The sequence below is a fragment of the Anolis sagrei genome, chromosome 5, assembly GCF_037176765.1.
Source record: "Anolis sagrei isolate rAnoSag1 chromosome 5, rAnoSag1.mat, whole genome shotgun sequence".
Lineage (NCBI taxonomy): Eukaryota > Metazoa > Chordata > Lepidosauria > Squamata > Dactyloidae > Anolis > Anolis sagrei.
Window position 1 is genome coordinate 53,416,307 of NC_090025.1, and position 22,432 is coordinate 53,438,738.

Genomic DNA, 22,432 nt, shown 5'->3' on the forward strand with positions numbered 1-22,432 from the left:
CGGACTACTATCGGGAAACCTAGGGACTGGGCCTAGGGACTAGTCATTCTCAAAATCTTGCTGGAACATCAAAGTTTTTGATTCCCTATGAAAGGAGGACAGTGTGGGGGATTGCCTAATTTCTGTGGGGAGGGTGTTCCAAAGTTCTGACAGAGCTGAAGTATGCACAAGATTAGTGATTTTATTTAACTCAAAATTGTAGAGATTGAAAGCACAAAAATTAACACTTTTTCTAGGCTAGAAAAAAATAATAATAAATTATTGCTCACCTCTCTTGATGGCTTGATGTGGGGTACAACAAAGTCAAAACATATAAACATAAAATATATACAGTAAAATACATAAAAACACAACAGTATCAAAAACATGTACCAAACATGGGATACAAAATTAACACCTGGTAGCAATAGAATGTAAATAAAAACTCATGACTGAAAATTGACTGGATAAACCTGCTGGAAGAGATAGACCTTCAATTGGGTCTTCAATTCCAATAGCTCATTTAGCTGTCAGTGCCCTTCCGGCAGGTCATTCCACAGTGCTGGAGTGGCCAATGAAAATATGCAGATGTTCTCGAGAGGAGTCAAAAGGGCAGTAACTGTTGATCCTAAGTGTCTTGGTTGGGTTAAGCTGGTTTGTCAATAGGTGACATTTCCTCTTCAGAGAAGCACACAGAGAGCAATGAGTAAAACTGTGTTCTTGCTGTGCCTTCTCCAACATCCTTCCTGCACATCAGGATCGAGAGAGGCAGCATATCTCCTGCTGGGTCTTCTGTAGACAAGGACAGAGAGCACACCAGGAGAGACAGCACAGCCCTTGTACAATAACCAGCTGCAGTGAAAAAAAAAGTGGGAGGGGGGGAGTCCTCCTGCAAAACACCCACTGATTTCTCTCTTCTCATTATATCTTTAGCATTAAATTGGCCTTAAGATGCCACAAGGTTCTTCATCATGTTTGTTTCAGCATGCTTAACACAGGGTGCATCAATACTGTAGAATTAATGTGGTTTGACATCACTTTAGCTGCTCAATGCTATGGAATCATGGAAGCTGTAGTTTTACAAGATCTTTAGCCTTCTCTGCCAAAGAGTGCTGATGCCTCACCATAGTCCAAATCCTGGGATTACTATATATACTCAAGTATAAGCCTAGTTTTTCAGCCCTTTTTTAGGCTGAAAAAGGCCCCCTCGGCTTATACTCGGGTAAGCTTTCTGACAGAAAGGCGTGGGGCTGAAAGAAAGGCTTCTTTCAGCCCCATGCTTCCTCCCATGATCCTCACCTCTCCACACAACAACTCAGCTCTCCTTCCTCTCCTCTCTCAGTGCAGCATGTGCCTTCCTCTCCTCCTCTTTTGGCACCAGTCTTTCCCACTTTTCCTTATTCATGTACACAGCATTTTTCCCAAAATGTATAGTTAAAATAAACTAGGGTGATTATTGGAAGGATACGTAAGCACATTTACATTGAAGAAGGTTAGAATAATGGTTTAATCAGATTTGGACATTTTTATTGAATCTGTTATTATTATTACATTTATTATTTACTCTGATATATTTATTATTTTACTCTATTATTATTGGAAGGATACTTAAGCACATTTACATTGAAGAAAATTAGAATAATGGTATAATCAGAGTTGAACAGTCTTATCTTAAATTACAGCTTTATGTAAATATTCAAAAACATTTAACCTATGCATGTTTCAGTTAATGTAATTTTATTGGTATCTATTTTTATTTTGAAATTTGCCAGTAGCTGCTGCATTTCCTACCCCCAGCTCATACTCGAATCAATAAGTTTTCCCAGTTTTTTTGTGGTAAAATTAGGTGCCTCAGCTTATATTCGTGTTGGCTTATAGTCAGGTATATACTGTACATAGTATTTGAGCCGTGACAGTTAAAGTGGTGTCAAACTGCACTAATCCTATGGTGTGCTGTAGATGCACCACTAGTCACTCTTTTAGCATTGTTAGTGTTAGCACTTATCCTCTCCCCATTGTGAAACACTTCTTTCTAGTTGTATCAAAACTCCGAGATTCTGGTTTCTTCCTCCCTTTCACATGTGGATGTCTTAGCAGCCAAAGGAAATTCGTTCTTTCTGGCAACATCAATACTGCAATTGCTTTCTCCTGGGAGAAACCCAATATAGCCATCTCACTCGCTTCATTCTATTTGTTTAACAGCACAGGTGTGCTAGGAGACTTTTGCATTGTTAGTGAGACATTTATTGTTTCTAGAGAAATGATGTCAGTGGTCTCTTTTTTATTGTCTCTTCTTATGTTTTTAGGATTATCAACACTACAAGCTGTTCTGGATACTGCAGCTGAAAAGAAATGGCAAGTGACTGCTATAAATGTGGGGAATATTAACAATGATAGAAAAGATGAAACATATCGCTCATTGTTTCAAGATTTGGAGTTGAAAAAGGAAAGGCAAGTAATTCTCGACTGTGAACGGGATAAAGTCAACGACATTGTAGAACAGGTTTGCTACCCTCTATTTTTCAGTGTCTAACAATGTAAGCCTGTGTGAAATGTACTGCTATAACACCTATTTATCATCAGGGTTGATTTGTGTTTAGATTAGAGCTTGGAACATCATTTTTTTACAAGCAATTTGCTTGTTGTAATAGGGAAGAAATAATTTATTTTGTTACTTGTCTCTGTTTACTCAAAGTACTATGAAGGTTCTTCATAGTAATGTTTTGCTTTTAATTAATTTTTTAAAGCATGTAAGATACAAAATGGCAAAAAAAACCCCTGTCCAAATGATTATCCAAATATTATTTTGGAAATAATTGAGTAAATACTGGTTATGTATATAAATGCCCATGTATTACTAGGAAGCATATTGCTACTCATTTGACACCCCCAAAATTACAATTTTACAGATTATTATTTTATTTCTTTTAATGTGTTTCTTCCGAGCTTTGATTAGTTTCAATATCAGGACTCAAATGTCAATATTAATAGCTAATGCTGATACAGTTGGTCTTCTATATCCACCAGTTATGCATCCATAAATTCCCCCATTAATGGTTTGGGATATTTTTATATAAATCTAAAAAGTGAACTTGATCTTACTGTTCACTATTTTACTACTACATACATAATGGGCCTTAGATAGAAACCAAACCTAGTGGATATCAAGGGCTCACTAGTGCCATTTTAGATACTTGGGAGATAATGGCAATATAGATTTATCAAACAGAAATCATGCTGATGAAATAGAAACAGAATATTTCTTAACATGTATGTAAAATTGTTGTATTAACTGTCATCTAGATAGTAAATATGTTTTGTATGAGTGGATGGCCTGCATATAGGAGGGGAAGGACAAAGCTGCTAATTTCCATTGGTTCCCCCCAACTTACACTGCGTTCTGTGAGTTTCAGTGAGGGATATGGAGCATAATGAACTGTGATAGGAAGGGATAGAAGGGTCAATTGCCAGAAAATGTAGATTTCATAAAATATCTACAGGTTCGCATACAATGTGGTACGCAAAATGGGATTGCTTTTCAGCAGGAACATAAAAGTGAATGTTTAGACAGAATGCCTTGTGCAAGATCCCTTGCTTCCACCCAGTTCTCAAAGCTGGATACTATTATTTTTTGTACTTCAGCTGATGAAGATCTATAAAGAAGTCTAATGTGTACTTTTGATAATCAGAGATTGCAGGACTCAGCCCCATAATGCAACACAGAGGCCTTTTTATATAACTGATCAGCAGTTTACTAAAAGGCACTTGCTTGGATCCACACTGCCTACTTATGCTAAAGTAGTTGGAGTATAACCCATTCAGTTTCATTAACATTAAAGGACTAGATTAGCAAGAATCTCTATACTCTATACTTCAGCTATTGCAGGAGATACTGTACTTCTTTTATAATAAAACCACTTTATTTGCCCCGGAGAGGCCAGCATGGGCACTTCCTCTTTTCAACATGTAAAGTAAAGCAAGAATACTTTTGAATGGCAGGACATTTCAAAGACAGATACAAAATGGCATACGTGTCCTCTATAGGTCCTCCAGCAATGCTCTGTGGATTCTTGGGTCAGAAATGCTTTCAATAGGGTTTGCTATCATCCACACAAAATCCAGGAACTTATCTCCTATAGATATGGGGGTCACACTGTATACATGGTTATATAGAATCTTTGGAGGAGAAGGAAATAAGCACAAGTGGATATCAACCTGGGAGAAAAAAAATAAATATTGTGAAAAGCTACCTGAATACACTGATTACAATCAACTAGGTCAGGGGTTCTCAAACTTTTCTTCCATTTTTGAAGCAAATGTTGTAGAGCCCCAAAACATTATATGGAAGATGGAAGAAGAGTGTTTGTGTGAACTAATTCACACGATGCAAAAAATAAAAAGAAAGAAAGAAAATTACAATATTTAAAATGAAGAACAATTTTAGCCAACATAAAATTAACAGTCCAACCCAGTTCATCCAGTGGGTCAATTATCCAACCCCCTTCTGCCATGTAGGAAAAACACAATCAAAGCATCCCCTCCAAACAGATTGCCATCCAGCCTTTGTAATAGTAGTAGTAGTAGTAGTAATCATAACAGAAACTCCAGTGGCCATCCAGTCCAATTCCCTTCTGCCATGCAGGAAAAGTACAATCAAATCACTCCCTGAGCAGTGGGAGGGAAATAGAGATTTGGAAGCAAAGAAAGGTGAGGGGGAGGGTCTGGGCAGCAAGGAGAAGAGTCTGGGCAGTGTGGGAGGTCAGGGAGAAAGGGTCTGTGTCCCGAAGGGGATGCCGCCGCACTGCTGTTTCCAGCAATTCAAAATTTTAATTTCCCTGCATTTCTCAGGAGGAGGAGGCAGAAACCAACATGGTCCCGCAGAGCCCCTCATTATCACCCACGGAGTCCCAAGGGCCCCTCAGAGCACAGTTTGTGAACCTCTGCACTAGGTGAATGTCCTAGCGGAAGATTAATGAAGTGAATAGGAAATGTATAGTATTTTGATTAGATCATTTGCCAGAATCAGCCATCATATAAATTTCAACTGACTGTACAAGTAGAACCACTTGTTGATCACTAAGAACCACTTAGAAGAACCACTTGGCCATAGAACCACTTGTTGATCTCTAAGGTCAGGACTCAACGATATACTTCTGCAGGATTTCACTGCATCTGCCTAAATCAGTGATCGTTCTCCCTCCTATTGTTCTCTGGGTGCCCTAAAGTTTTCAGTGTGATACATATGCAAGAGAGGGAAAGAGGAAATAACTCTTTTAGTAGAAGCTGTGGGATCCTAGTGGAGGTAGATTGTTGGACCCTGACCTTATTCAATATATTTCTTAGTATCAGTGTATTTTTCCCAAAGAAAATTAATTACATGGTCTCTTTCCAGGTAATCACAATTGGTAAACATGTAAAAGGATACCACTACATCATTGCAAATTTGGTAAGTCAGTTTAATACTTAATATATGTATATATACTTAAAGCTGGCATCCTGTTGGGAAATTACTCCATTGTAAAGTGACTTACATTTATGTAAACCTCAATTGTGCCATTGCCCAAAGTTCATAGGAGAGCAGAGAGAAAAAGCTACATCCTTGGAACCATTGTGCAATGGAACTTGCAGTGTGTATGTTCTGAAATGATCCCAATGTACAATTTGTCCTGAAGTGCATTAGGGCTTGATGTACAAAGTTCCCCAATGCACAAGGTGTCCTGCTGCACAATGTACTCTATTTATTTTATTTATTTACTGTATTTTTACCCTGGTCTATCTCAATCCCAAAGAGGACACAGAGCAGCTTACAAATTGGCAATAATCCAATGCATATTAAGACATTTAAAAACCATACAAATTACATTGTGCATTTAAATACATTTAAATAAACAGTTAAAAACACATCATCCCAAAAGCATAGTCCATAGTAATATAGATTAACAGTGTAAAATGTAAGCTTCTGTTGTACAATAAAATATCTGGTGATGTCCCAATGTGCATCGTTGCTCCACAACTGGTAGCTTGTGCATGATAACCTCTGATACAGGATCTCAGCCAATGTTTACACAGTTCAAAGAACTTTGTGTGGGTTGATTATCATTTTCATAATTCATTAAAAGGTGGTAATTCCACATCTCTTGTTTGCTTCCCTGTTCTAATGTCTAACTTTCATACATATTGTCCACACATCTGCTCCATGGGGACTTTCCATCTTTGTCCAGTTCTGCATCTATGCCTTTCACCTTTCCCTACACATATTTTCATTTCCCTCTCCACCATCACCTCACATATGCATATATTTTTCATAGTCTCCTGATCTTTAAAAATGATATTTATTCAGAGGAGATTTGCCATTTCCTTCCTCTTAAGCAGAGAACATGTGACTTGCCCAATCTATGGCTTTGGGTTTCCATGGCCTTTTTTCAGAGATTCAGACCACTACACTATTCTAAATACCCCATAAACTACAAATTTCACAATTTCATAGGCTTGAATTCCATAGGCAGTTAATAAAATCAATGCACTATAGTTGTGTGATGTGAAAAGATCCCCAGTAGGATGGAAACTCTTGTTTTAATATGTATTTCAAGAATGTATGTCAAATGTGCATGCTGACTAAGCTTGTTTCTTCTATGCTCTCATTGACTGAAAAGTTAAGAGAACTGATGAGTTGACGAATGTTTCTATTGCTCAGGGATTTAATGATGGAGATTTGTCAAAAATACAATTCGGAGGGGCCAACGTTTCAGGATTTCAGATTGTGGACTATGATGACCCCTTGGTATCAAAATTTATACAACGCTGGTCAACTCTGGAAGAAAAAGAGTATCCAGGAGCACATACTAGTACAATAAAGGTATGCTACTTTGGTTCTGTATTTGGAACAATATACACTTTGAAAATCATTATTGTTCCTTGCTGCTGATGAAATATTTTGTTGTTATATATCTTCACATTGTTTCTGACATATGATGACCCTAAGGTGAAACTATCACAGGGTTTTCTGGGCTGAGTGTGTGTCACTTGCCCAGGGTCATGGCAATTCATTTTGATGGGCAACCATGCTAATCCATTCTAGTATATCACATTCCGAGAGTGAGGCAGAAGCAAGGAGATATTTAACGGCACCGCTATCCATCTCTGCTTTGCTTTGCAAACTCTCTTGATTGGCTGCCTCTCTCCCGAGGGGGTGGGTGAAACCCCCTTCCACACTCCATCATTGCCAGGAGGCGGGATTAGAATGTTGCTCTGGGCAATGGCAACCATTCATAAACTGGGAGGCAAAAACCCGCAAAACAGCGAGTCCATGACAAGTGAACCGCGAAGTAGTGAGGGAACACTGTAACAACATTTTATTATGGCAGAAACTTTCATGAATAAGCACCGACTTCATCAGATTCATAAACTGTTATTCTCAGCTGATGTAACCAAATATTAGCAGTAGTTTTATCACATATCTATGAAGAGTCTGAAACTACAAAAATAAAAATGCTTATTTTTACAACAAATGAAAAAATATGGCGGGCTATTATGTTTTGCAATAGGAAAATCCACCATCAGTTCTGGTAAATTGATTGAATAGTCCAGTAATGCATTAATCCTATGAATGATCTTTACCATTCAATTCATGCCAGTAAAGTATAATACAAATTGATTTATAAAATTCAATTTCCTAATAAATTCTACTTCAACAGTTAATACTAGAAAAGAAGGAGCAGTGATACTAAGAGTAATTTATCTGTTTTATGGGGGAAAGGAAGCTAGGCTGTAATGTGCCATATATATGACTAATAATAGAGAAAGTAGAAATGAAACTCAGCATACTGTTGAAGAGTTAGTGATTAAAGAGGAAAAGGAAACGAGAATGATCCTTGATAAAATGCAGTGATAAAATTTTCATTAGGTTGTTTCTAGCCAGATGCTGTTTTGAACTATATCATATTGCACATATTCACAAAACTCATATACAATATCAAAAATAATTATGCACATCACCTCAATGAGTGAGAAAAAATACTGTAGTGTATGCTTTGTATTGTATCCTTTGACCAAAAGGTCACAGGTTCAAATCCGGGGAGCGGGGTGATCTTGTGATGTTAGCTCCAGCTTCTGCCAACCTAGCAGTTTGAAAACATGCAAATGTGATTAGATCAGTAGGAACCACTCCAGTGGGAAGGTAATGGCACGACATGCAGTTATGCCAGCTACATGACCTTGAGGTGTTTATGGACAATGCCGGCTCTTCAGATGTTGCCCAGAGAATGCCCGGATGTTTTGCCATCCTATGGGAGGCTTCTCTCATTTCCTTGCATGGGAATCTGGACCTGAAAGACAGGAGCTCATACCATCTCACGGATTCAAGTTGCCGACCTTCAGGTCAGCAGTTCAGCTGGCACAAGGGTTTAACCCATTGCGCCACTGCGGCTCCTACATTTCCACTTGGAAATGAAATCATGAAGTCATTTGCCATAGTAAGCATTAAGAAGCAATGTAATATGATTGACATAAATTTGTATTTCTATAAAAATACTAAATAAAAATGCCATTTCCAACTCAATTTACACCCCAAGTTTACTTAAAATAGTTTTTTAAGCCTTCCTTTAGACTTTTACATCATGGTATTTCCATCAAAGTTCAACCTAAACATGTTTTTTTCTTTTAAAAAGCACACCTTTGATTTATTAAAGTAATGGTGTCATAAAGAATCAAGATCTAACTCTATCCCTAGTTTGTTATGATTGCTGCAGCTGAAGACAAAGGAAAAACAGGAGTCAATCCAGTTTTGATCTGCCCTCACTAAGTGGTGACCATGTTCTTCCTCTGTGCAGATAGATCTGTACTGCCTTACTTACAAAGAACTGATGGTGTTGTATGTGGATCTTTTTTCCAAAGAAGAGGCCACGTTTTCTGATTTTTGTGCAAAAATCTCTGCAGAAAGCATGTCCTTTTACTTTGATGATCCACACATAAACACAATGCTGACCAGTCACAAACCTCCAGACAACCCAACCCATACTGAAGTTTGTTGGTTCATTGGCAAGCCATTCACTGGTTTGCCATTCTCTGCAAAAATGTGGCGGGGACATGGGGAAGTAGTACAGGGATCACCAACCACCCCACGAAACTTAAGCACTATCACAGTTCATGGGCTGTTGGCAACCCCTTCACTTCTTAACTTCTCTCTAAAGCTCTGGAACAAGCGGGGAAGCAGTGAAGTTTGCCAACTGTCCTCTGAAGCTTATGGTCCAGCAAGCTTCGGGGGGGGGGGGGGGGTTGGCAAGTACTTCACTGCTGCCACACTTCCCCAATGGAGAGAAAGAAAAACTGAAAAGAGCTTGCCAATCATTCCCTAAAGCATGGATGTCAAAATTGTTTTCACTAACAATCACAAACAGCCTTACAGTTGCCTTCAGATGGCTCTTTGTGATTGTAAGGACCTTATCTCAAACTAAATTTCCTCCATTTTCTTATGCTGGCATAACTGAGTTCAAAGGGTATCTTCCCACAATGGAGAGCCACTTTCGGAGGAAAGCGGGTAAACATCGTGGGATTGTTGCCCATCCCCAGAGATGGATTTTGCCGGAGTAGGTTGTGTCCCCATTATTAAGGATGCCCCCCCCCCGTTCCCCCTCCCCTTCCCATGGAATAAGGTTGTAAGACTGTAACTATGTTGCCACCACATTCAAAGCCTTATGGGGCACGTAAAATGATTTGGTCTACATGCCTTGCATTTGACATATGTGTTCCAAAGCATACACATAGGCAGGCTTCGGGGGAATTGCAAATCCACAAATAATAAAATCCATGAATGCTGAACCTGTCCCAACTGGCTGACTCGAGTTGGGACTATCATTATGTTTTAGGTCTGTGTGCATGTGCACATACTTATGAATGCGGTCTCCAATTATTCCACAAAAAAAATACAGTCAGGGTTTACATCCCTGCATAAGGCTTTCTCTTCACTTCAACTTTAAAAAATCAAGAGCTGTAGTGATGCCTCTTATCGTTATGCTTCCTCCTGAGTTTCTCTCCTTAATGTGACGACTTGCAGTTATCTCATGGGCCACAGCTGTTTTTAAGTGTTCATATTACTTGTAGCTGTCATAGAGTTCTATCCATGAAAAATAAGACATGAGTCTCTTGTGGCAGTAGTATCAGCCACAAAGGTTCTAGCAAGGAATATAAGAGAGGAAGGAAATCCAGGAGGAGTACCTTCACTTTAGCTAGCAGGACTGTCAAGAGGTTTGCCAAAACTTCATTCTACCAGAAAAGCTTATGAGCAACAAAACTATTATCTGTAGGTCTTTTTTCTTTATCAATAAATTTCTGTCATGGTGAAAACATTTTAATGCAGCCTAGCAGTAATTATTGGGAAAGCAGATGTTTAGAGCAGTTTACATTAATGTAAAATCAGTTTTGTTAGACTGCACATTTGTTTCTGTTTTCTGTTTTATTTTGATGTTTAGGTTAACTGTAAGCAGCATTTAATTAAAGTGTAGTGTATAAGTTAATATTTTAGGGACGTTTTTTACCTCTCTCGGTAAAAGAAATAATAAAATAAATATTATGGAATTGGTTGTAAGAGGAAGTTTGTCATAATTTCCTCTCTGAATAGTCCAAAGAGTGCACATATGAATGAATGCAAAACAGGTGGAGGGGCTCAATTGGGAGAGGCTTCTTTTCTTCTTTATTTACTTTGGGCATTCCATTCTACAGGATTCCTGGAGAACAGACAAAATTTAGGTAAACAAGTTATATTGAATGTCTTGCAGCTTAGTGAAAGGTAAAACCAAGAAGCTTCAATGGGAATATATATTTTTACTATACATTCTGATACACTAGATCTGTATTTCACACATGCATTGCAGTAATGGTAATGTTCCTTTCCCTTGTTGAATATGATCCTAAGTGATGAGAGCCTGAGGAATTCTCGATCCCTTCCTCAGCCAACAAATTAGCATTTTAGCTGTCGTGATAGCTGCCTGGTTAGTGCCATCTGTAGTCATTTTCATCTCTTTGCAGGTAGAAGTAGAAGTAAAAAATATTGTTTTACTTATCTTTGGAGACTTTGGGAAATGGATGGGAATGTCTGCTGAGCCAGAAAGGAAAACAGAGGGTGAAATGATTTGAGAAGGAAAGGTCCTTGTAGAGTGAGAACTTCATACTCCTGCTCTTTATGTGTCTTTCTTTACATACCTTCCAGGAATACCAGGATATATGTGGCCAAGCATCATTAGAGCTGTTTAAAATGGCAAAAGTTATTAATGGGGAAGAGCACACAAGCTGAAAGAGGCTGCAGTAGTTTGCATTTGTCTGAGCTATTGGAAGGACCCCCTCTTATTCTTTCCACCTACTCAGTCAGTTGTATGCAAATAACTTCTGTATAGGAGCCCCTGGTTGGCGCAGTGGGTTAAACCCCTGTGCTGACAGGACTGAAGACTGACAGGTTGCAGGTTCGAATCTGGGGAGAGGCGGATGAGCTCCTTCTATCAGCTCCAGCTCCTCATGCGGGGACATGCAAGAAGCCTCCCACAAGGATGATAAAAACATCAAATCATCCGGGCGTCCCCTGGGCAATGTCCTTGCAGACGGCCAATTCTCTCACACCAGAAGAAACTTTCAGTTTCTCAAATCGCTCCTGTCACAACAAAAAAAACAACCTTCTGTATGTAGAATTCAGTTTGCAGCAACTGAAGTAAGCTAAAGTGGGCAGAGGAGAGATAAATTTAAGCAGTTGAAAACGTGAAATGACAGAGGAATAACTGGGACTGCTCCTGACAAATTGGCACAGTGGGAGGGCATTTATTTATTGTTTATTTATTGTGGCTTTTGTTGCATGGCTTTGGGTGCTGCCATTTATCCTTTCCACATTGCCCTGGGAAGAATGCCAAAAGGGACTCCTTATTTCCACTTGGCACGATTTCCTGCTGCAGCTCAGCATCTTCAGGTTTTCAGAAGACAAAGAAGTTCCTGGGTGCAATATCTCAATTCAAGGGACTGAAGAATGCCTTCTGCTTTGCAGCCCTGCTAGTCCTTCGGTGAAACATTTTTGAGAGTGACACAAATGTCTGAGAAAATGAAAACACTTGTGCAATGACATGCTTGGAAACAGGCTTTGGAATTCTTCTAGAACAGATTGTACTGAGAAAAAAGAGCAGCTTTGGTGGAATTCTAGAGAGTTGATGCTTTGTATTTTTTCATAAATCAGTGTATACACTGAATTTTATACAGAGGTGAAAATATTGTATTAATATACTCAATATTTTTCCTAAAGATAACTGCCACAAGGCATTGTTTTGTGAAAAACCTCTACTGATCTGTAATTAATATTAGCTAGGCGTATGCCTCATAAGCCATTTATATTTGCCTCAAGACTGCGGCTATTTCAGACCGCATATAAATGATTACAGTAGCAGCAGGAGAAATAGCCTATCTCAGCGGTGTTCTCTAGCATAATTTAGTTACTGACTAGTCTCTGGGCAAGGAATGCTAAATCGTTCCAACAGCAGATTAAATTTGGAGAATTTTGATCCATATCCCCAATATGATCAATGAATATGAGATCAAGAGAGAAAGCCAGATAGTGGGAGTAAATGCTTTTCAGCACTTTGATCCAGCTGCATTTGCTGTGTCAGGTTTGATTGCTTTTCTGCAAAGGAACTGTTTCGAGTAAGAAGCAGCCCCTCATGTATACAAATGGCTAAGATAAAGGTAATAGACATTAGCAGGAGGAGGTTTTTGGAGAGGCACGTCACCCCTTTGAGGGTCCACAAAAAGGATGGTTTGTAGTATTTGGAAAAAAAGTGGGCTGCATGAGCTATAACTTCGCTCACCCTTCAGAAAACTAAGATGAAAAATATTTCTGACACTAAAAGGATGAGGTTGACTTATTGGCTCTCTTTTTTGTGCTTATGTACCTGATTTGTTCACCATTGCTGACATTCCTCTCAGCAATCTCCTGGGTCACATTAATGGTGTTTGCATCAAGACTACAAGGTCAGAATTCAAGGTTTGTGCTGCCATCAGCTAGTCACTTCTGATTAAACTAGACAAGAAACCAGCTATTTATAGGAACGCACACTTATTTTCTTTATGGAGTATGAGAAAACTAGTCGTTCCCTTACTAAAAAAAAATCACCAGCCCTTTTATCTTTTGCGGGGTCAAGATTATTCCTATATTCCCACCTCTGTTGCTATAATCTTGTGACACTACTATTGTTGGACTGTTATTTCATCGGCCACCTGTACAGTGAGCTCTCAGTATCTGCTGAGGTTTGGTTCAAGACCCCACTGTGGATATCAAAATCTGTATATGCTCAGATTCCATTGTATACAATGGCATAGTAATTTTTATTTATTTAAAACATTTATATTCTGCCCTTCTCACCCCAATAGGGGCTCAGGGCAGAGCACAACATACAAACGCCAAACATTCAATGTCAGTGCATAAATAAAATCTACACATACATAAGCATTAAAAACATTTATCTTGATATTAAAATCCACTGTTTCATTCCTTATGTAAAATAGTGTATAAATCAAACATATGCAGGAGAGAATCATGGATCCATGAAATGTTGGAAGGCTAAAGCAGGGTGTATCTATAAAGGGCCAAATGCACACAGTGTTGACCTGCAAGAGAGGTACTCCCAGCAACTACCTCATTCATGTCAAAATCTCAAGCAAACACCAAAACAGTGGTCTTCAGCCTTGGGTTCCCAGTTGTTGTTGGCCATCACCTTCTAGAAACTGAAGCCAACATGAGTAACTCAAAAGGAACTGGCGTCCCAAGGTTCAGAACCACTACATGGGAAGTCAACAATGTAAGTACTTGTGTATTTGTGGATTTTTGCCTTTCCCCCAAAAATGCAACCCATGGCAGTGCGTGATAAAATTAAATAAAACTAAGAGAAATTAAACATAAAATAAGTGCAAATATAAAGGATTGAAAATGAAGTTTAAAACATGTGAATGAAAGAAAACACTGCACCCACCCCCTTAAAATTCTCTTTCAAACTGTTGATGAAAACATGCTAGACATCATATAAATATGACTTCGAAAAAACCACAGAAAGTCACATACTGGGAAACAGAGAACTGATCATTAGAAAAGAAAGCAACCAATTCATAATTTTTCCTATATCTTACCCAATCAACTTCTGACCTGATAGGAACCTACATTATTATTTAGAGCAGGGGTCCTCAAACTAAGGCCCAGGGACCAGATACGGCCCTCCAAGTTCATTTACCCGGCCCTCACTCAGGGTCAACGTAAGTCTGAAATGATTTGAAAGCACACAACAACAACAACAACAACAACAACAATCCTATCTCATCAACCAAAAGTAGGCCCACACTTTCCCCTGAAATACTAATAAGTTTATATTTGTTTAAGTTGTTCTTCATTTTAATTATTGTATTGTTTTTAAGTGTTTTTTGCACTACAAATAAGATATGTGCAGTGTACATAGGAATTCATTCATTTTTGTCAAATTATAATCCGGCCCTCCAACAGTTTGAGGGACTGTGACCTGGCCCTCTGTTTAAAAAGTTTGAGGTCCCCTGATTTAGAGGAAATGACCCTCCTTACACACAGGAAGTACTGAGTGGAATTGCTGGAGCTGTAGCATGTCAAGATATACATTCTCTCTAATAAATAACACTATTTCTGATGCTTCTGGTGGTTACATGATACCTAGCAGTGTAGCAACCAGGAGGAGGGGGATAAGGACATTCATCCATAAATAAGAATTCTGCCCCACCCCCCAAATTGCCCTAAAACCCAGAAACCTTATATTTGCGGTATAGGGATTCCCTTGGTTTCTATGCATGCCCTTCTTCTTTGGTCACAGTATGTTCTAGAACTTAGTGAACTTTATTGAACAAACTATTTCCATGGGAGGCATACCACAGGGCCACACTGGAGGACCCAGAAAGCACCTAGACACCTAGGTCCTCCAGAGTGACCATGGACAACTTACAAGAGAAATATGCCATAGAATTGCATGGAAGGCCTTGCAAATGTTTAAAAGATTGCATATTTTGGGTTGTTGTAGGTTTTTTCGGGTTATATGGCCATGTTCTAGAGGCATTTTTCTCCTGACGTTTTGCCTGCATCTATGGCAAGCATCCTCACAGGTAGTGAGGTGAGGATGGCTTGCCATAGATGCAGGCAAAACATCAGGAGAAAAATGCCTCTAGAATATGGTCATATAGCCCGAAAAAACCTACAACAACCCAGTTATTCCAGCCTTGAAAGCCTTCAACAATACATTGCATATTTTGACAGTTGCAGATAAATGAAACTGTGGTGCATGTAGATCCGGAAGCTATACTGTGTTTCTAAATGCTTAACTAAAAGTTTATGTTATCTAATGCTAGCCATGTGGGAACTAAAGGAAAATCTAATTGCCCTCATCTATCCTACTTCCATATAATACAATTCATAAGCAGCCTGTTTGTGCATTAAGAACCTCTTCACACTTATCCTCAAGTTGCTTCATTTTGCCGGCAGTCACCTGTCAAACGGCAGGTGCACAAGATGCCTCACAGTGCACAGCACAGTCCCCTCCTTCCCTCATCACAAAGAGGGAACGGGACAAAGCATATTGGCACCCTGTCACCATCCAATGGGGGAAAGGACCCATAGTCGCCAAGGAAGCATCTTGCAATGCTTCCTTTTGCATTTGGAGGGTCAATGTGTGGGACCGGCCAAGCTTATATCACACGGTAAACCATTTGTGTCCATTGCCTCACCATTTGGATGAGTTACTTTTGACAAATTCATTAGTCAACCATTTTGCAGTTACTTTGGTGCAGGGAAGTACTTTTTGCAGTTTTAACTTTTTCTTGGAAGAATTTTTGTGTTTCTCTTGGCTGGTACACTGCTTTGAAGATTAACTCCTCTACTGTTTATTGATTTAGTTTGATGATATCATAGTAACAAAGTATCTGGTAATGTTTTGGATATTTTACTTACATCATAGCAATAACAAGGAATGCAAGGCAAACTTTCTGAAATGTAACATTGATCACTAATTACATCTCACATTCTTTGAATAAATTTGTAATGCAAGATTTATTGGGGATAGCTCATTTATCTGTGTTGGGAAAGACGGTGGGATATAAATTAACTAATTAAAATTGAATGGCTTCAACCACCAGCCAGCTGGGATCTAAACAAGTGGGGTGCCTCATCCTTCAGAGATGGAACATGGTTGTCTTCTTGCTTCTTCCTTCAACCTTTGTTGAATTATGATGTTACCTAACACTTTATAAATGCACTAATACTACTATAACACTAATTTCAAAGGAGTTAGCTTTTCCCCTCTCACAAATCTTATGCAAAACAGCAGTTGAATATCTGCTTAGCAGTATAGTAAAATCAAAATTCCCTTATATTTTTGCCTTACAGAGTGCCAGGCATATTTTTCTCTGTTTTTTCAAAAGAAGTTTATGGTTCTTAAATATCCATCTATTTGCTAAAATTTAGCAGCAAAATCATATAAGTTAAAATAATAATAATAATAATAATAATAATAATAATAATAATACACTTTATTTATATTCCGTTCCATCTCCCAGAAGGGACTCAGAGTGGATTACACTACACACATATATAGGCAAACTTTCAATGCCCTTTATACAATGAACAACAATGACATACAATACATAAACAAAGACAAAGGTTTCCCTTTTCATCTCCGGTATCTGGAGATGAACTCTGGCCATGAGGAGGTGCTCTTGTTCCATTTCCATGATGAGGAGCCTTGTTGTCCGTAGACTCCTCCTGGTCATGTTTTGCCAGCATGGCTGCATGGGTGCCTTTTACCTTCCCTCCGAGATAGTACCTATTGATCTACTTACATTACATGTTTTTGAACTGGTAAGTTGGCAGGAGCAAGGTCTAACAACAGGAACTCCTCCCAACCCACAGCTTTGAACTACCAACCTTCCAGTCAGCAAGTTTTTTGCAGCGAGCAGTTTAACCCGCTGTGCTACCACATAAACATAACAGTTACATAAACAATAACAATTCAGTTCTGTGAAAGATACCTGGAAGCTGGTGTGGTCTGTTGATAAAAGGCAAGAAATAGATTAAATAAACAGTTATGGTATAGATCACAAAAAGAGGGCGGATTAGCATTACCCAATATTAAGAAATATTATGAAGCAAGTAGATTAAGCCTGGCTATAGAAGGAATGGTTAAAAAAGAGGGATTGGATCGGCTTAGTAATGATTTAGAAAAAGGGGAAGATGAAATTTGGAATATATTTTTTAAACAGTTTACTAGAAAAGAAATGAGGGAAATTAGAAACCCAATGTTGAGCAACATACTGGAAGTATGGAATAAATATAGGAGGAAGTTAATAAGGGAGGGATCAATTATAACCCCAATAGTGATGGAAAAGAAGTTTCCAAAAAATTTAAAAAAAGTAATGGATAAAAAGTTAAGGGAAATAAATTTAGATAGGATAGGGGACTGGATGAAGGTGGGAATGAAGAAGGAAATGATGTTGGAAGAGTTTAAAGAAATTAAATTGTCATGGTTCCATTGTATACAATTAGAACAATGGTTTAAAAACCGGGGAAAAAATAATAGAAATGGAAGCCAACTTAATCAATTTGAACAAATAATACAGAAGGGAAGGGCTGTAGAAGAACATGAAAACTTGAGAGGTATAATTAGCAAAATTTATAAGATATTAATTGAAATGAATGAGGGAAAAATAAAAAAGAATACCCTTAAGGAGATTTGGGAAGAAGATTTAGGGATAAAAATAAGTGAAACAGAGTGGCAACAATTATGGGGACAAAGACATTTAAGAAATCTATCGATACGTGTTAAAGAAAATTATTACAAGTTAATATGGAAGTGGTATTTGACACCAGTAAAAATAGCATATATGAACAAAAATAACTCAATAAATTGTTGGAGAGAGTGTCAAGAACCAGGAACATATATACACATGTGGTGGCAATGTAAATATGCAAATAACTTTTGGGAGAAGGTATTTAGAGAAATAGAAGATATAATGAATATTAAAATTGATAAAAGTCCTAGTATAGCTTTATTATCATTATATAATAAGAAGCAATTGAAAAAGGAGGATAAAGAAGCGATAACAAATTTATTAACAATAGCAAGATTGCTTATAGCAAGGAATTGGAAAAAAGAAATGAATATACAAATAGAGGAGTGGTATAAGGAAGCATGGAAATTAGCAATAAATGATAAGCTGACATGTATATTAAAGGTTAAAAAAGGTATATGGAAACAAAGCGACTTTGATGCTGTATGGGGAAAATTCGTCGTAAATGGTTTAAAAAATAAGGAAGGAAAGTTACCGTCACAAGAAGAAATGAGATTTTGGACAGATGATATGTAAAAATTGTGGCTTGAGATGGGTGGAGGGGAGCACTGTGGTGAAAAAAAGGGGGGGGGGAATATTTAAGCAGAACAATAAATAACATGTTAAAGAGAGTGTGTTGTATAAAATGTAACAGTAACAACAAATGTATAACAAATGTAGCAATTGTGATGAATCAATAAAATTATTATATAAAAAGGCAAGGTCTGTAGTATAAATAAGTGTCAATACACACTATAAAACATTTCTATTAAAAGAAATCAATATATATTATGGGAAAATATATCTAGGGAAATAAATATAATGCTTTTCCCCCTGTAGTGGAAATAGTTACAAATTAACTCTGAAGAACTAGCCTCCTTAACCTGGGTTTGTTTTTATCTATGCTATTGTTCAGTATACATCAGCATTAACCTATGATGCCGTCAAAGTAATGGATGCAGCCTTCCGAAATCTTCGCAAACAGCGGGTTGAGATTTCTAGAAGAGGAAATGCTGGAGACTGCCTTGCAAACCCAGCAGTGCCCTGGTCTCATGGTGTGGAAATAGAAAGGGCATTAAAGCAGGTAGGTGTTCTGGAATCAACACTTTGTGTATAAAATCATATGTGAATGTCTTGAATTTGATTAGTATCTAACATATCTGGGATAAAAACTAAATAAGACATAAACTAACAACAATTGTAAAAATTGTGTGACTGTAAATGCATTTTCAATTAATTGGTTTGATTCCACTCCTCTTTCTATTATTACTTCTCATAGGTTCAGGTGGAAGGGTTGACAGGAAACATAAAGTTTGATCAGAATGGAAAGAGAATTAACTATACAATAAATGTCATGGAGCTCAAAAGTACTGGTCCCCGGAAGGTAATTTTTCATACTGAGTAATTTTAGTGTTTTCTTGCTAAGTGATTTTAAAAATAGGTGCCTTAAAACTTAATATAAAGATGTATGCAGGCATATGGAGTCTGTAAACCCAGTGGATGGTTTAGATCTTTAATTCCCATTAGTCCTCACCACCTTGGCTGTTTAGGGATGATGGGATTAATAATCAATGTCTGCAGGACCATGGGTTCCTCAGTATTTAAAGACATGTGTATATGTGTTTGTATATGTGCCTGTGTTCCTATGGAGTTGAGAAAATATGTTTTTGTTAGCAGTGGCCACATTTCTACATAAATTTAATCAGAGTGCACAAATAATATTATTTGAAATTGTGTATTTCTTGTTATTAGACACAAGATAGATTAATTATAACAAGTTTTAAAGGATAACTGATTCTGTATAGTTTTCTGAATTGTGATTTTCCTTAGAAAAATGTATTGAACTCATACCATCAAGCTTCCACCCATTTTGATTTTGCATAGTGTGTCTCATCCTCATTAAACATCTTGTATAATACATAGTTATCATTAGTTCTTGAGTAGATGCAGTAGAATACATTTTGATAGACAAGTTTGATTTGTCAAAAATTATTCTTTAAACAGAAATATTAATTAGCTTGAGTGCTACCTGCAAACTTTTTCAGATTGGATATTGGAGTGAATTGGATAAATTGGTTGTGATTCCTACTGATGGTCTCGCTGGCAACGACTCTTCCGGATTAGAAAATAAGACTATTGTTGTCACTACTATTATGGTAATTAAGCACATTTTTTGTGAAATGGATACTCTAAATTGTAATCTTATCATTGGATCTTGGTTTCTGTTGAAGTAAACCACTGAATGCCTTTTTCATTGTAAATGTGTGAACAGTTGGGAAATGGTCTATTTGGAAATAAAAGTTAAACCTGTGGTATAATTTGCCTTTTGTTTAAGCATAGTTTTAAGGATTTTGAAATCTATGCTTGTTTTTATTATTTTTTTAGTATTTATAGTAAAGTATGTTTTAAAATGTTCCCTCACAAAACATTAAGGGAACAATTTTCAATGAAGTGCTTCTTCTATTGTGGCAGGATTTTCAATTTTCCTCATTTAACCAATGGAAGTTAAGAAGTCAAAACTGTATACACAACTTTCTCTCTCTGTGTCTCTCTCTCTCTAGTCAATTTTAAATTCTTCACTAAATGGAAGAGTTTGAAACTTCCTCTATCTCTTTTTTATAGCAGCAATACAGTAGTATAGTAAGGATGTCATGATGTAAACCCACTAAGTTAATAATTGTTCAGAGTTGTTCATTTAGTGCATAACTTTTCTGGATCATATATTAAAGAGACCAAGAACTTTTCCGCTGTTTTGATGGTGGTAAGCGCTATATTTATTGTCATTTTTATAAAATTATTCCTGGGATTCTTGGGATTGGTGGGAAAGTCCTGTGAAATAAGCAGAAATAGGCTGAATATGCAGGTATATTCTTAAAACAGCTGGAATTAAGCTCTTCCTTTACTTATCATTATGCAGCTTCCATTAATGCTTATAAGAATTATGAAAGCCACTTTGAGTGCCTGTATCTGTAAGGCTTGCTGTGACACTGAAGAAATGTTATGATGATTACAAAATAAATAATCCTGAATATTTATCAAAGAAATGCAGGATTTTTCTTGCTTTATTTGATGTTCTTCCTGACTTGTGTACAATGAATAGACAACTAACTCCGGTGGAATCCCGATCAATTAAAGTCACATTTCTCTGTACAGGAATCTCCGTATGTCATGGCAAAGAAAAACATTGACTTGCTTGAAGGAAATGAGCGCTATGAGGGCTACTGTGTGGACTTAGCGGCAGAAATTGCCAAACACTGTGGGTTCAAATACAAACTCACCATTGTTGCTGATGGCAAGTATGGGGCCAGGGATGCTGAAACAAAAATCTGGAATGGAATGGTTGGCGAACTTGTTTATGGGGTAAGAGCCATTATTAACCATTGGAGGTAGCTATGAGTAATGGAGACAATGTAGAAATGACAGCTGCAGTTCACCCAGAATGAAGCCAGGGCTAAATAAGCTTTTGAAAAGAGGCCAGCATGTCTGCATTTCATCACCATTTCCTTCCATTGGAAACCTTCTCTGCATTCAAATGCCATAACTATTGAGAGAAATATTGTGTGTGCTGGCAATAGTGTGCAGATCATAAAAAGGTACTCTTTGCATGATAAAGGAAAGCCAGGTGGCTGGCTATGTGTCAGTAAGAAGAATATCACAGGCAGTTGCTCAATACTTTATTCCCCAGTAGGACATCTGTATTGGAATTATTATTATCCACGACCCTGCTGTTGCATTCTTCATTTGAGATTCACAAAAGCAATGAAGCTATTCCCTTGTTAAATATTGAATAAGTTATTATCTTGTTTTGCTTCCATTACAGAAAGCCGATATTGCAATTGCTCCATTAACTATAACACTGGTGAGAGAAGAAGTGATTGACTTCTCAAAGCCTTTTATGAGCCTCGGGATATCTATAATGATCAAGAAACCTCAGAAGTCCAAGCCAGGAGTGTTTTCCTTTCTTGATCCCTTAGCATATGAGATCTGGATGTGCATTGTTTTTGCCTACATTGGGGTCAGTGTTGTTTTATTCCTGGTCAGCAGATTTAGCCCATACGAATGGCACACTGAGGAGTTTGAAGATGGAAGAGAAACGCAAAGTAACGAATCAACTAATGAATTTGGGATATTTAATAGTCTCTGGTTTTCCTTGGGTGCCTTTATGCAGCAAGGATGCGATATTTCGCCAAGGTTGGTTACACACTCATTTCAACTTTGTGCATTTTTGGTCTCCCCCAGGATGTTCATGGTGCATATATATTCACTCTCATGTTACACCAGCAGTGGAAATGTTTTTCAAAATCATCTAGTCTTCTTCATGAAAATCGACAACTCGGTATGCAAACCAGTGGACTGCTCAATTGGTTTTCTCCTAGCATTAGTTTTTTTCCTTGGTGAACTTATATACACCATGCAGAGGCCATAAAATGCATAAGGTCCTCTCATTCCATGCCTTCTTGGAGGGGTACCGTGTTTTTGCTGCATATTCTCATTCACAGCCCATGATGCATTGATTTCACAGGTGCTGTGATGGGAAAAAGGGTAGAACACTATTAATGGTCTATGAAATAGGACTTTCCCTTTCACTAACCTCCTTACA

At 37.7% G+C, this 22,432-nt stretch overlaps 1 protein-coding gene across 6 annotated transcripts in view; it reads left to right on the forward strand.

Moving 5' to 3' along the window:
• Positions 1-22,432, forward strand: part of GRIA2 (glutamate ionotropic receptor AMPA type subunit 2) — a 101,461-nt gene that overhangs the window by 61,828 nt on the left and 17,201 nt on the right. For all 6 annotated transcript variants that reach the window (XM_060778788.2, XM_060778783.2, XM_060778784.2 and 3 more), the window contains exons 4-11: positions 2,286-2,482; positions 5,372-5,425; positions 6,674-6,835; positions 18,749-18,916; positions 19,112-19,216; positions 19,878-19,988; positions 20,986-21,192; positions 21,653-22,023. In XM_060778788.2, coding sequence (XP_060634771.1) covers positions 2,286-2,482; positions 5,372-5,425; positions 6,674-6,835; positions 18,749-18,916; positions 19,112-19,216; positions 19,878-19,988; positions 20,986-21,192; positions 21,653-22,023 — 1,375 coding nt within the window. The remainder of the gene's footprint in view (positions 1-2,285; positions 2,483-5,371; positions 5,426-6,673; positions 6,836-18,748; positions 18,917-19,111; positions 19,217-19,877; positions 19,989-20,985; positions 21,193-21,652; positions 22,024-22,432) is intronic.